The sequence below is a fragment of the Episyrphus balteatus genome, chromosome 4 (assembly GCF_945859705.1).
Source record: "Episyrphus balteatus chromosome 4, idEpiBalt1.1, whole genome shotgun sequence".
NCBI classification, from domain to species: Eukaryota; Metazoa; Arthropoda; class Insecta; order Diptera; family Syrphidae; genus Episyrphus; species Episyrphus balteatus.
In genome coordinates this window covers 52,489,822-52,503,975 of record NC_079137.1, presented here as the reverse complement: position 1 = coordinate 52,503,975, position 14,154 = coordinate 52,489,822, and the positions used below count along the sequence as shown (strand labels likewise).

At 26.3% G+C, this 14,154-nt stretch overlaps 1 protein-coding gene across 3 annotated transcripts in view; it reads right to left on the bottom strand.

Annotated features, from left to right (window-relative positions):
* LOC129918983 (putative inorganic phosphate cotransporter) overlaps positions 1-14,154 on the bottom strand; it is a 53,817-nt gene that overhangs the window by 30,393 nt on the left and 9,270 nt on the right. For 2 of the 3 annotated variants that reach the window (XM_055999758.1, XM_055999756.1), the window contains exon 2: positions 4,778-5,274. In XM_055999758.1, coding sequence (XP_055855733.1) covers positions 4,778-4,832 — 55 coding nt within the window. In that variant the 5' untranslated portion in view covers positions 4,833-5,274. Of the gene's footprint in view, positions 1-4,777; positions 5,275-9,829; positions 10,015-14,154 lie in introns of those variants that run through there. The other variant, XM_055999757.1, reaches the window with a different exon arrangement.

The following is a 14,154-nucleotide window of genomic DNA, read 5'->3' as shown; positions in this document are numbered from 1 at the left end:
GGAACTTTTGTTTACACATTGAAACTTGCGTCAATGCATACAAATTTCTGCTACTGATGATGACAACTATTCACTGTCAATGTCAGAATCGATAGTGTATTTCTATATAATTTTTGTATTTGCAGCAATTAAATTAAAAATAATAGTGCACTGATTTTTACATAGAAGCTTAAGCCTATAGGTAAACATTGACAACTCAGTTGTTGGCACGTGATTATACATTTTTAATTTGCATATATTTAATTTTATTGAATGCTTATTTTCAATAAGTATATTATTTCTGTTCTCATATTTGCATATTTAAAAAAAAATATGGTTTTCAAGTGAAAAAAAAATTGAGCAATTAAATATTAGATATTTAAATGGTGTTAAAATCATAACATTTTTTTTTTAACTTAGAATAAATATCATAAAAAATGTTAATAGATGAGTTTATTTATTCACATCAACTGAACCACAAATAACATCAACAAAACATATGTTTTTTTTTTTGTATCTTTAAATTTACTTTTGTGAAACTTGACATAATCAAGGGTAATTATTTTTTTAATTTGTTTTAAAACCGCACAGGAAAAAAATTCGTAATCAGTTTTAACAACAACATTAGTACACAGTAAAGTCAAAGAACTAGACAGATTGTATTTACAAAAGGCATAGACATCAGAAAAAGAAAAATATTTAACTATTATGTGACTAAGTACGTAATTTCAATTTTTACCACAAAAATGTTTGTAGTTTATGTGTTTACATTGATGTAATAACAATCAGTTAAGAAATATTCTCTTGAAATTTTATAGATACTCGTAGGTACATTAAGAATTTGAGATGATAATTGTTTTTTTTTTTTATAAATTAACTGGTAATTCTTAGAAATTCAAAGTTTTTATCTTGAAAACAAATCGAAGTTATAGCTTAAAGAGATTGATGAATCTTTTTAATATGTAAGTTGATAATGACATGAATGAAAGGCTTGACGTGAAATTATTCGACCAAATTGTCTGTATTCTAATCAAAAATACTCTTCCAAATTGTCATGATGGCGAATTTCATTTCAAGAAAATGAAAAAAATCAATATCCTATATAAAATAGAGCTTCGGAATTTTATTCAAACTTTTTTATTTTAATTTTGGACATGAACGATGAGCAGCAAATGTGGTTGCACCTTTCTTTAAGTACAAGTATAATAATTTAGTACAAGTGTAAGAAAGTGTTAAATTATTTATTTTAAAGAAAATTATTTAGGTATTGAACAATTTATATTTATTAAAACTGATTGAATAAATAACAAAATCCCCTGATAATCCAGTCAAATAAGGGTTTAACCTCGGAATGAATGTTAGTAGAAATTTTTTTTGCTCAATATCTTCCTTTTGCCATTCTTTAACATATCTCAAAAGTCTAGAAAAATCTCATGTCCGCTTGTCGCGATTTCAAGGTCAAATCGCGAAATGGAGGTTTTCAAAATTAGCAAAAATAGGCTATGGTATTATATACACATATGATACATGATTTTAAGGTATTTTTTAATGCTGAATCCAAAAAATCTAAAATCAAGACAATCCGACGTCTTTGGAAAAAGTTATACCTGTTTTTCATCTGTCAACTCATATTATTATAACAGTTGCAAACTTACTGCCGAAAAACCCTTAAAAGTTATGGTATATGAACCAAATTTTGTATGAAGATTTTAGAATCCATCATTATTAAAAATCAAAACAATTCATTACAAAAAATATATTTACCTACGAAATAATGGTATTTTTTGACGGAGGGGCAAATTTTAGGATATGCACTAAAGAAGATTCTTGTTCATCTTAGGAATAAGTGCTAATAGGCTAATTTTTTCATTTTAATCTTTGTTTGGATATTCTTTAACTACCCTCAAAAATCTAAAAAAAATCTCATGTCCGCAAGTCCTAATTTTGGATGTTAAACTAAGTTAGGTGCAGACTTAAAAAAATTAGCAAGAAAAGTTTAAATTTCTATATGTATACCAACATAAGCGACATGATTTAAAGCTATTTTTTAACACTTATTCCAAAAAAAAAAAACTCACAATAAGTCAACCTGACCATTCCTGAAAAGTAATACACCTTATTCATGTTGATCTGACACAAATATCTGAAGTGTTGTTTTTCAATTTTTTAAAATCTGCACCTTATCTTCAAACCAGGAAAATGAGGACTTGCGAACATGAGATTTTTTTAGATTTTTGACATAAGATATAGAATATCCGAACAAAGATAGAAACAAAAAAATTAGCCTATTAGCACTAATTCCAAGATTGTACCAGGATGGTTTTTAGTGCATATCCCAAAATGTCCCCTTTTTTCAAAAAATACCAATTTTTCATAGATATGAATGTTTTTTTCATTGCATGTTTTTGATTCCTAATAATAATGGATATGAAAACCTTCATGCAAAATTTGGTTCCTCTACCATAACTTTTAAGGGTTTTTCGGTAGTAAGTTTGCGACTGTTATAATAATATGGGTTGACAGATGAAAAACTGGTATAACTTTTTTCAGAGACGTCAGATTGTCTTGATTTTAGATTTTTTGGCATCAGCATTAAAAAATACTCCGAAGACATGTATCATATGTGTAAATAATACCATTGTCTATTATTGCTAATTTTGAAAATCTCCTTTCGCGCTTTCACTTTGAAAATCGCGACTCGCGGACATTAGATTTTTCTAGACTTTTGAGGTATGTTATAGAATGCCAAAACGAAGATATAGAGCAAAAAAAATTTCTATTAACATTCATTCCGAGATTTACCCCTTTTTTTACCTTATTTTACTGTATTATGAAGAAGTTAGGAATTCTAACGAAAGGTTGAGTGAAAGAGTGGAATAAAGTCTTTTATTTATGGCTCTAGTCATCTGAGAGCAATCTTAAATAATTTTTTAAATAAAAAATTAATTTAAATTAATTGAAAATTTTTTCTGAGCTTTATCTATTTGTTCTTTTCTTGACCACAATAGCTCAGAAAAAGTTTTTAATTCGTTTGAATTTATTTTGTTTTAAGCTTTGCTTTAATAAATAAGCGTTTTTCGCTTTAATTAATACTCATTTGCGTGTTTTTTTTTTTTAATATAAAAGTGAAAAAAAAACAGCTTAAAAAACGAAGAAAATTGGGTTTGATGCAAAATTGCGGAGAAACGTAATAAATTCTTGATTGGTTTAAAAAAAAAAAACTTTCGAATCGAATAAGATACACATAGTTTGGCAAAGATAAAGCCAGTTAAGAGAATAGAGAGTAAAAATCTTAAAAAACCGTCATAACTCGAAAACGGGACGAAAACGAGAGAATTACCTCTTAAGTTTTTCGACTTAAAATGACGTCAGCAGGACATGGCTTTCATTTGGAGCGGTGACTGTGATGTCCCACAGTATATTAAAGTATGTATGTACCTATCTATTGATTTATGTTTGAATTTATAAGAATAACTAAAAAAACATTCTTTTTGTGAGTCTAACAAAAAAACATTCAAAATTGACTTATATCAATTCGAATTGTTTCCTTTTTTCACTGACTCTTATTATGAGAAACAAAGGTGTCAACAATACTGCAAAATAAAAAATTGCACGAATAAGTTAAAATTATTGTCATTTTTGTCACACTTTTAACACATTTTCTTCACATACAAATTTAATTTTACCATTCATTCAACAATATTTGTTTTTGAAATGATTTTTGTGCTGCCAAAGCATCTATCAATGTTTTAATGAAATATTTCTTGTTGACGTAGATACCAATGTAGGGAACCATTTGCCAAGAAGTAATCACAAATTCTATTTAACCCCTCAGTTCTTGTTAAATTTTAATAGACATTATTCAGAGTGCATTAATGAAAAAAAAAAAAACACTTGCACTTGATCTTAATACCAATTAGATACACATAGGATATTTCGAAAAACATTTTTAACTGTAACTAAATCTAGTTTTATGGGTGTTTTTTGATGTAAATTTACATCACATTAATACAGTTAATATTCTTCGTGATACAAAGAGATGAAAAAAAACATATTTATTTCAAGATCAAAAGAAAGCATGCAGAATTGTTTCAATTTAAGTTCTTGACCATAAATTGGGGTTTGTTGACCAACAAAAACAAATCTTTAATATTCTTGTTTTGTTGCTAACAACTATTTCATAACTCTACTCTAATCGTAGATAAATTTTTTTATAAATAAAAAAATAAGTTTGTATAAGTTATTATAAAGTCTGAATAAAAGTTTCACATTTTTTTTTTTTGTTTATACCTATTGTGAAAGCTTTTTTTATTAGATATGCATCTAAAAATTATTATTAATGACTTTAATGTCTTGGGTAAATGACCACACTTATCTTATTAGTTTATTATCAGTTCATTGATATTAATTAATTAATTTTCCATGAATTTAAAATTTAAAGTTTTTTTTCACAAGATTTAAATCTACATTATAATATTTTTATGTAAGGGTGTTTTATTTTTGTTATTTTTCGCTTTAATAAGATTATTTTAATAGTAACATTCATTGTTTAAGAATCCCTAGAGTCTTAGCACTCTCTAGGTCAACGATACAGCAATTAACAAAAATTTAATATAATTAATGCAAAATACTTGAATTGTTTAAAAAAAAAATGTCAATGCCATTTTTGTTTAGTCAACAATTTGTTTTAACATTTATTCTAAATATTTGATCAGCTTTTTAACGCAATAAAGCAAAATTTCTTCTTAAGATTAATGACTTTTTAATTAAAAAAAAAAAAGAAATTCTTTTAACTTACTTTGTGGCTTCTCGACTTCCTTCTCCTCGAAAATTTTCTCCTTTGATATCGACATTTTGTTGTAATTTGTTTATTTATTTCTGCTTCTTAAAATTTATAATACTGGTTGCCGTTTAGTAAAAATTTGGCTGTAACTTTAGTTTTAGCTGGATTCGTGTATAGTAAAAAAGGTAACTTGAGTATACTGGTTGGTTAGCGCGATTTTTTCGTAATTACAATTTGTGACAAAAATACTATAAAACTTTTGTTAATCTTTGTTTAAGATTGTTACAAGTTCTTCGAAAGGGATCCATACACGAAAAATTTATACGCACACACTTTGATTGGGTATTAAACGACAAAATATACGAATTATATCACTTCCACGTTGATTGAAGATATAAATCGTAATGATGTTACTATTTTTTTGCGTCAGATAAATAGGAACCACTGAAATATTGTATCGCTGCTGGTTGTATGATGGCTTGTGTGTTGTTGTTTAATGTTTGATTAATGATCTGAAATGAGAGAAAAAAAAATTCACAAAAAATTAGGTATAAATTTTATTTTGATGTATTTGTTTTTTTTTTTTTTATTTATTTCTAAACGCCTAATATCCCATAAACACCTGATTTTTTTGTTACTAACAATAGGCTATAAGTCAATAAAGAGTTATTGGTATTAACAATTTACATTTGCAAAAAAAAAAAAAGTCAGGTAGAAAGAGAAAAATGTGATAAATATTTTGGTAGACTCTCTGAAATTAAATATGTCTGTCAAAACAAACGAATGTATCTATTACGGAGGTATTAATATGATTCGGCGAAGGAATGGAGGTAAGCATGTACTTTATACGTATTTTAAACGAATAATAGAGTTTTCTATTGTTAAAATATTATTTGATTTGAAGACTTGTGAATAGGTGAGCACACACCCTAAAAAGCAGGTGTAGTACAAAAATCGCATTATATTTGTTGATATTCGTAAGTGTATTTACGTGCAAAATTTCAAAAAAATATTTATTAGGTTCAATCATTAATTTTTTCTTGTTATTGTTTTCTGTATGATTTTAACACGTGAAATTTCTTTCTCTTTTACTTTCCAATTAGAAAGATGTACTGGTTTCTTTATGCAAAAAAATTATTACCTGACTTAGAAATAATTTCAAAAATTAACGAGTTTAGACCTCTTAATGGTCATATCCATCATTTCTGGTGTGACACATTTACCCATAATTTTATTATTGAATATCAATAGAATTCAACAACTGAGTAAAAACATGATGTGCTTTATAAAAATTTAGGTATTGAAAATATAATCCAGTTTTAATATCAAATTTTAATGCGTAACGGATGTAACCAACACCAGATTTTCGAACAGCGAATCGAAGTTTAATAAATTACATAATTGGGAGCGGGTCAAAATTCTGATATACATTCAAAATTCTGCTTTTTTCAAGAAAATTCAGTTTTTCAAAATTCTGCTTCTTTTCTATTCTGTCATTTAAAATTCTACTTTTCAAAATTCTGCTTTTCAGAATTCTGCCAGCATTTTTTTTAACAAAAAAAATTCTGCTAATTTTGCTTTTTTTTCATAGCAAACGCGTTTACTATACCGAAATACACTCATTAATGTTTTTTTAGGTTGATATTTTCTTCGGGTTGGGGTCAAAATTCTTTTGTCAAAATTCTGCTTTCAAAATTCTGCTTTACAAAATTTTGCTTTCAAAATTCTGATTTTCAAAATTCTGTTTTTCAAAATTCTGTTTTTCAAAATTCTGCTTTTCATAATTCTGTTTTTCAAAATTCTGCAAAAAATTAATTAATTAATTTTTTGCAGAATTCTGTAAATCATCTTCTTGAAAAATGATCTGCTTATTTGATTACTTACCTTAGTAATTTGTCATTCTTTGAATGCATATTAATTTTTGTTTTATAAATGAATAAATTTGAAAATATTAAGAAAAGGTTTTTAATACTAAAAATTTCCGAAAATAATTCAAAATTTTTTAATTTATCAAATAAAGATGAATATTCAAAAATTTGAATAAGAAAAGGAATATTTTGTATCAAACAACATCGGTTCCAATAATTTATAGAATTTATTTAAAGAAAATCAGTCTATGCATTTTAAAAAATATTTGCGACACTTAAACAAAAAAATTTAGGAAAGTACCAATGTTGAATTACATTAATGAGGTGTATTTTTCTTTTTCTTTAGTCAACGCATATGCTATAAAAAAAAAACAGAATTGGCAGAATTTCTTGGTTAAGTATAATAATGGCAGAATTTTGAAAAGCAGAATTTTAAAAAGCAGAATTTTGAAAAGCAGAATAGAAAAAAAAAACAGAATTTTGAAAAACAGAATTTTCGTTAAAAAAGCGTGCGCTTTTTAACATTTTCCAAACCCTGTTTTAATTTTTGGCAGAATTTTGAAAAGAAGAATTTTGAAAAACAGAATTTTAAAAAGCAGAATTTTGAAAGCAAATTTTAAAAAGCAGAATTTTGAAAGCAGAATTTTGATAAAAGAATTTTGACCTGGCAGAATTTTGACCCCAACCCTACATAATTTTATAAAACTGATACAGAATAAATTTTATATTTTACATACATATGTATATTGAGTTTTTAGTGTTTTAGTTGTTTTTTTTTAATAAAAAAAAAGTTCTTCATATTATTCTCAAATCAGAGCTCCTGAAGATTTAAAATAAAAGTCTGTAAAATTAAAAAAGTTGTAAAAAAATAAAAAAGTTAGTCATTTTCAAAAAAAAAAAAAAATTCTGACTAGATTTCCAAGGAATTCTAAACACAATTTTTTTGCAAACAAAGGACAATGGCAGTTTCTGTATGGAAGCTGGCCCTCAGATCAATAACTATGAGTCATATGTCATTGAAAAGTTATTTTTTCCTAGATTTTATAAGGCGACAAGCTTCAATTTGCTGCGGGAAAAATTATAGACATAAATGTAGAACAGGGTAAGAATAGGCAAAAGTCGGCCCTCGAGTTACTAAGTTGATAGAGAAAATTAAAAAAATAATATGGTACTTCTATGCGGCAACCCTATTTTTGAAAAAATGGCATAGGTATTGCATATCTTTGTAGTATGATCAAATAAAAATGAAATGCCAAAAAAAGCCTAAAAAGTGAAAAAAAAATATTAAAATAAAGTAAGGAATGTAGGCCTACAAATATAGCAACCCTATTCAAATAAATAACAACAAAAAACACATCAAAAAATCGTTTTTGATGTACAGAGTACAATTTTGTATGGACTAAAAGTCTGGTGTAATCTTTAGCTGACAAAAATAAGGGCAAGTAATCGACAACCCTAATATTATTTTTACATCCAAAATGTGTGATATCATATTTTATTTTCTGGCCTTTGTATCAACATTTAAAAAAAAATAGTTTTTCTGTGTTTCTTAGCATTTGCATACGGTTGCCGAATACTTGCCCGTATTTTTTTCAGCTAAAGATAAATTCTTTAACCAGAAATATCATCTCATTCATCCAGGGTTGTAAAAATATCAATTAAAAAATGCATTTGAAAAAAAAAATATTTACTGTAAATAAAAACGAAAAAAATATTTATTGCGACAAAAAAAATGCATTAAAAAAATAATGATTGCAACTAAAAATATTTTGCCCTAAAACCAATGTTATTGCAACTGAAAAATACTTGTATTAAAAATAAAATTTTTATCGCAAATAAAAATATTTGCATTAAGAAAAATGTAAATATTGCAAATAAAAAATTTTCGGAAGTAAAAACAAAATTTAATGCAAAATGTGTGCACTAAATAAATTATTTTTAGTTGCAATAATTTTTCTTTTTAATACAAGTATTTTTCAGTTGTTTTTGTATTTTCAAAAAATATTTTTTTTTGGAAATGAAATGCATTGAAAAAAAAATCATTTTTTACAACCCTTTATCTAGTAAACATTTGAATTCATAAAAAAAAACACAAAATCATCAACTAAATGAATTTGCAAATTGTCTTTTAATGCCTTTTTAGTTAAGTCATTTTTATGAACATGACAATAATAATATTTAAAAAAGGCTTGAAATCTTTGATAACAACTCTTTCAACTTTATCAATACCAAGGCTAAGCAAAAATTGATTTCCTTATAAAATAAAAAAAAAAAACTGCTTAATACCCGATTAAAGTTTTTATTCACTTAAAACGTTTGGCAAAATATTCTGGTTGAAGGTTATCTTTAAACCGAATTCGCTAATTGAAAGATTAAGATAAAAGTTAAATATTTAAACAGCAAATCAGATATCAGACAATTGATAATAATTATATTAACAAGTATTACTTGTTGTTATTGTTAAAGACATTAAAAAAAAACTTTCCAAAATACTATTTGACATCAATTAATTCAACTTTGAAAAACTGTCAAAATCGGAAAGTGGCGCTTTATTTAATTTTAAAAGTGACAGTAATTGACAAGTGAAAGAAGGATAGTAATAAATCGGTCTTGAGATATTAAAAATTCCATTAAGATAACTAGATTTGTGTTTTGGTTTCAATTGGATCGTTTTTGCAAGAAGTATTAGCTGTTTGTTTATTTCCTGGCCTTCTTCTTTGGCTGAGGGCCAATTTATTCATTCTCCATTAAATTTAAAGTCACCATTAAAAAGAAATTTTAAAATTTGGACACGATTTGACAGATGTCTTCATTTTTAATGGTGATTTAAATATAATGGAGAGTAAACAAATTGGGCCTAAATAGACTTTGAAATTATTGTTAAGGTTTATAAAAAGACTTAAATATCTTTTTTATTTTCCTTGAAAAATCAAGTAGATCCGAAAAACCTAGACGCAATCCTCTTTCACTTTTTTTGTTCAAGAAAGCCTTACCACCTTTTAAAATTGATCACAGTTACTTAAAATTTCAATATTACTTAAAAATTAAAAATCACTTGTTGTATAATTTTAAAATTGTTTTATTATTTTTAATTATTTTTCTTCCATTCACTAGGACGAATGTTGCTTCAAAGAATCGATATGTCAAAATATCAAATATCTTTCAAGACTTTTTTTAAAGCTCCGGTTGACAAACTCACCTTTTCTAACTTTGTAATCCATAGTTTTTATTTTTACGTATAGCTTCTTTGAATAAAATTAATCCACCAACAAGAAGCTCTGATTTCAAGAATACCTTTTGTTCAAAAAAAAAATATTCTTTTATTCAAAACTATAAGCGAACTAAAACCATGACCACTTATTCAATTTAGACCCACGTCAACCTATGGCAGTTAAACGAATGATTTATTCGTCTAACAAATCCGCTATAGTAACTCTTATAGCACACATGTTTGTTATCTTAATCCAAAGTGTGTTTCGAAAAAGCTCACAACCAAAAAAAAAAAAAACAACAACACCCGGTACCGCCTATGCCTTAAGTATATATCAAGATTTTAATCTGATAATTACCGTCCAAAATTTCAAATTGCAAAAGATTCAACTTTCTTATTATATTGAGATGATAAAAAAAAAAATTCTTTAATCAAATTTAATCGAAGTAATCTCAATTGAATAGGTTCTAGATTGGGTTTTTTTTTTTTTTCAAAGTATAATATAATTTATTAAGTTTTATCGCTTTTTGGTGGCTATGATGATAAATTATTATATTTTAAGCATTTTTATTGCACCTACTTGTATTAAACACAAGTATGTATTATAAATATTCGTTGGATTAAGATTAAAAATAATACATAAGTACTAAGTCAATTTTATTTTAAATAAGGAATTTATCATTTCTAATGAATAAATGCAAGTGAAGTCATTAGGGTGATCATGGGTGCAGGGAAGGTTATTAATATCTTATTATATTATGGTTTTAACTACACCCTTCTTTTCGAAAACAAACTTTTTATTTTATTTTAAAAATAAATAAAATAAATACTACTTTAAAAAAAGTACGCATACGCCACAGTGACCATTACAAAATTAAAGTTATGCCATATAACTTTTTTTTTTAATTATACATATTATGAAAAAGAAGTGCACGTAGCTTCGAGAAAAGTTAAAAATACGGAGGGATGGAAGCTGGAAGAAAGTTCTGCCAGGATTGCAAGCGATATTTAAATGGTCATAAGCAGGGTTAGGGTAATAAAATATAAAAATTAATCATACAATCTCTGAACTACCATAAGTTTTCTTTTTAATGTTCTGCCAACAAGCACCTGTGACTGCCCCTTAACTGCACCTCGCAAATTGACCACTTATAGCCAACAAATTAAAGTGAACGTATAAGAAATTAAATACTTGTACTTTTTATTTTAATAATTTCATATTAGTTTACTTTTTTCTTATCTAGACATTTAAAATAAATTGCACGACTGGGGTCGCACGTACTTGCTCTTATGCTTAAAGTAACTATAATGTTAAAGCTTTTTATTCAAGAAATTTAAAATTTGATATTTTGAAGAAATTTCATAGTATAAAAAAATTAAATCTGTTTTTATAATTAATTAAACTCTGTTTTAAATTATCTTAAAAAAAAAAAACAAATATGCCATTTTATTTCTTGTATAAAAAGGTATTTTTAGAAAATTTTTTTCGAAAATTGTAGGAGCCGTTTTTTAAAAAAATAATTTTTTATATATAAAAATTTTTTAACATGTTTCAAAAAAAAAGTTGGTATGCCATTTTGAAGAAATAATTAATTTACACATAAAAACTAAATTTCAAAATTTTTCATTGATCCGTTTTCAAAAAATTGATTTTTCAAAAAAAAATTTTGAAATATTTTTTAAAAAACCAAAAATGCGTTTTTTGAAAATTTTCTAAAATTTTAATATTATCTTTACTTACACACTTTTGTATAAAAATTTTCATTTAAATCGGGTTAATGTTGTACGAGATATTCAGAAACGAAAAAAACCGTTCTATGACAGGTACCGTTAATAACGGTTTTTTTATTTAAAAAGTTGGCTCTTATGTGTAGTACTACACACAAAAATTTTAATCAAAATCGTTAGAGCCGTTTTTGAAAAAAAAAAAAAAAATTTCGATTTCCCCTCTAGGGAATCACCAAAAACTGCTAACTACCAAGTTTGAAGAAAATCACTTCACTCGTTTAGGCTGCAGCTCCAGATAGAGACAGACACACAGACAGACAGACAGACAGACAGACAGACAGACAGAATTGCCGGACCCACTTTTTTGGCATTCTCCATCATCGTAATGTCATGTAAAATTGTTATCTCGAGTTCGATTTTTTTACGAATCCTAAACTTGCCCTATAGTACCTATATCGCAAGTAAAAATGAGGAGTTTTTGAGTAAGGGTGATGGGAAAAATGAACACATTAAAAGTTTTCAAAGCAATCATTATTTTCAAAACGCCCCATCCAGATTAAACTGTTTTGCCGGTAGACACTCATTTTTATCAAAAATTGAAAAAAATTTCTCAAAAAATCTCGAGTCAATTATTTTGAGATACTCAGATTCTGACCCTAATAAATAATATACATACATATATTGCGTCTATTTACACTTAAATATTTTAAATTAAATTTATTAAGTTTTGCATAAATGTTTGTTTATTTTTTTCATAAAATTTCAAACCCGTTACAAAAATAAGTCACAACCGTTACATTTTTGATTTTTTTTATAAAAACACGGTTTTTATAAATTTTCTTCAAATACATGCTTACTGGAAAAGTAATATTAATTATTCTCTTTTTTTAAGTAAAGTAAAGTAATATAATCTTCTTTTATATTGAATACAATATCTACCTTTTTTTCATTCAAAAATCTGAAAAATGGCTTCTAAAAGTCACCGAAGCAGACTGAATTGATTTTCTAACATCACACCCGTTACATATAATCTTATGATTTTGTGACATTGAAAGACAGATCTACAAAATGGCATTTTAAAAATATATGAACAACTTAAAACATTAGGCGCTAAAGCTGTTAAGTACACAAACCATTAACAAAAAATGACGTAACTGTATGTGTGTCACAGCAATTACAATGGTATTACCCATTTAGCAATGTATTTAAAGGATCAAGGCGCTGCAGTGCGCTGGCACTGGTCGTGTAGTGGTGTAATGTTTTATTACAGATTTATTTATTTGCAATACAAAATTTCGCATCTTAAATAAATTTTATATCTTTTTACAAGAAGAAACCAAAGGCACGTGCTCAAGTCAACAACAAAATGTTATAGAGGATTGGTTAATAAAATATGACACTAGTAGTTGAAGCACTTCAGTTTCAACTCATAAACTATTATATATGTACATTTGTACAACGTTTTATTGATGGTCTTATCTTGATATAATCCCAGCAACAAAAGAAATCTTACTTGGTTGTGTATAGGCTTGCAAAAGCTATGGAATTTCAAAAAAAATGTTATAAACAGAAGAAACACAAAAATATCATTATTTGCACACGTGACTGTTATTGCTGCTACCATTATAAAAATTGTCGAGCCTATGTACGACGTACAATTTTTGTTGTTTTGTTTATTTTTGTTTTATTTTTGGTACTAGCCTGTTGCCATGGAGATTTATTTTAACAAAAAGGCTAAGATCTTTGTTTCTAAAAAGCCGACATTATTTGTAATTGATATTAGTAACAAGATTTGCAATTAGAAAGGAAATAAGATATTCACGTAATAAAAAATAAAAAGGATAGTCCTAAAATTATTTCAGCATTATTTTTTTATTATTTGCAAAAATAAATAATAATAAAAATAAATAAGGTGGGGCATGATAAAAGTTTATTAGGTCAGTCGTGATATAACTTATATTATTGACTTTCATTTTATAAGTAAAACTTAAAAAAAAAACATTGAATTAAGAATGTCACTAACAAATAATAAAGATAATAAAACACATTTCCCCACTGTAAACAAATAACTTTTTGATTGCTTTGATAAAACATATATAATCTAGCTTAAACCTGAATTCAAAATTGCCCATGTTTTATTGTTTTTATTATTTGTTATTCTTTTTTAAAGAAAACAGCAAAGTCTGTCTGCAATATCATTAACAACTTGCAATAAACGTTTTCATGCAATTTGGGTTCAAGTTGTTGATATTGTTGATATTGACTTTAGTACAGTATTTAAAAAGTAATACAATTGCGAATATGTAAATCTTTTTTGACGCTTTTAGCGAACGAATTGCAACAGTTGCAAAAAAAATCCCAAATTTATTTTTTCTTATTTAAACATTGCAGCAAATGGATGTGTTAATACTTCAAACAGTTAACAACTTTTATCCCAATCTTCAAATGTGTTTTTTTTTTGCAATAAAAATGCTTGCAAATAATTTTCTCCCTTCATAACATTAAAACAAAGCTTAAAAAATAAATGAATTCACTGGGTCGCCCGAACTTGCTCTTAGAGTTCAATTTGCTTAAATTAGCAAACT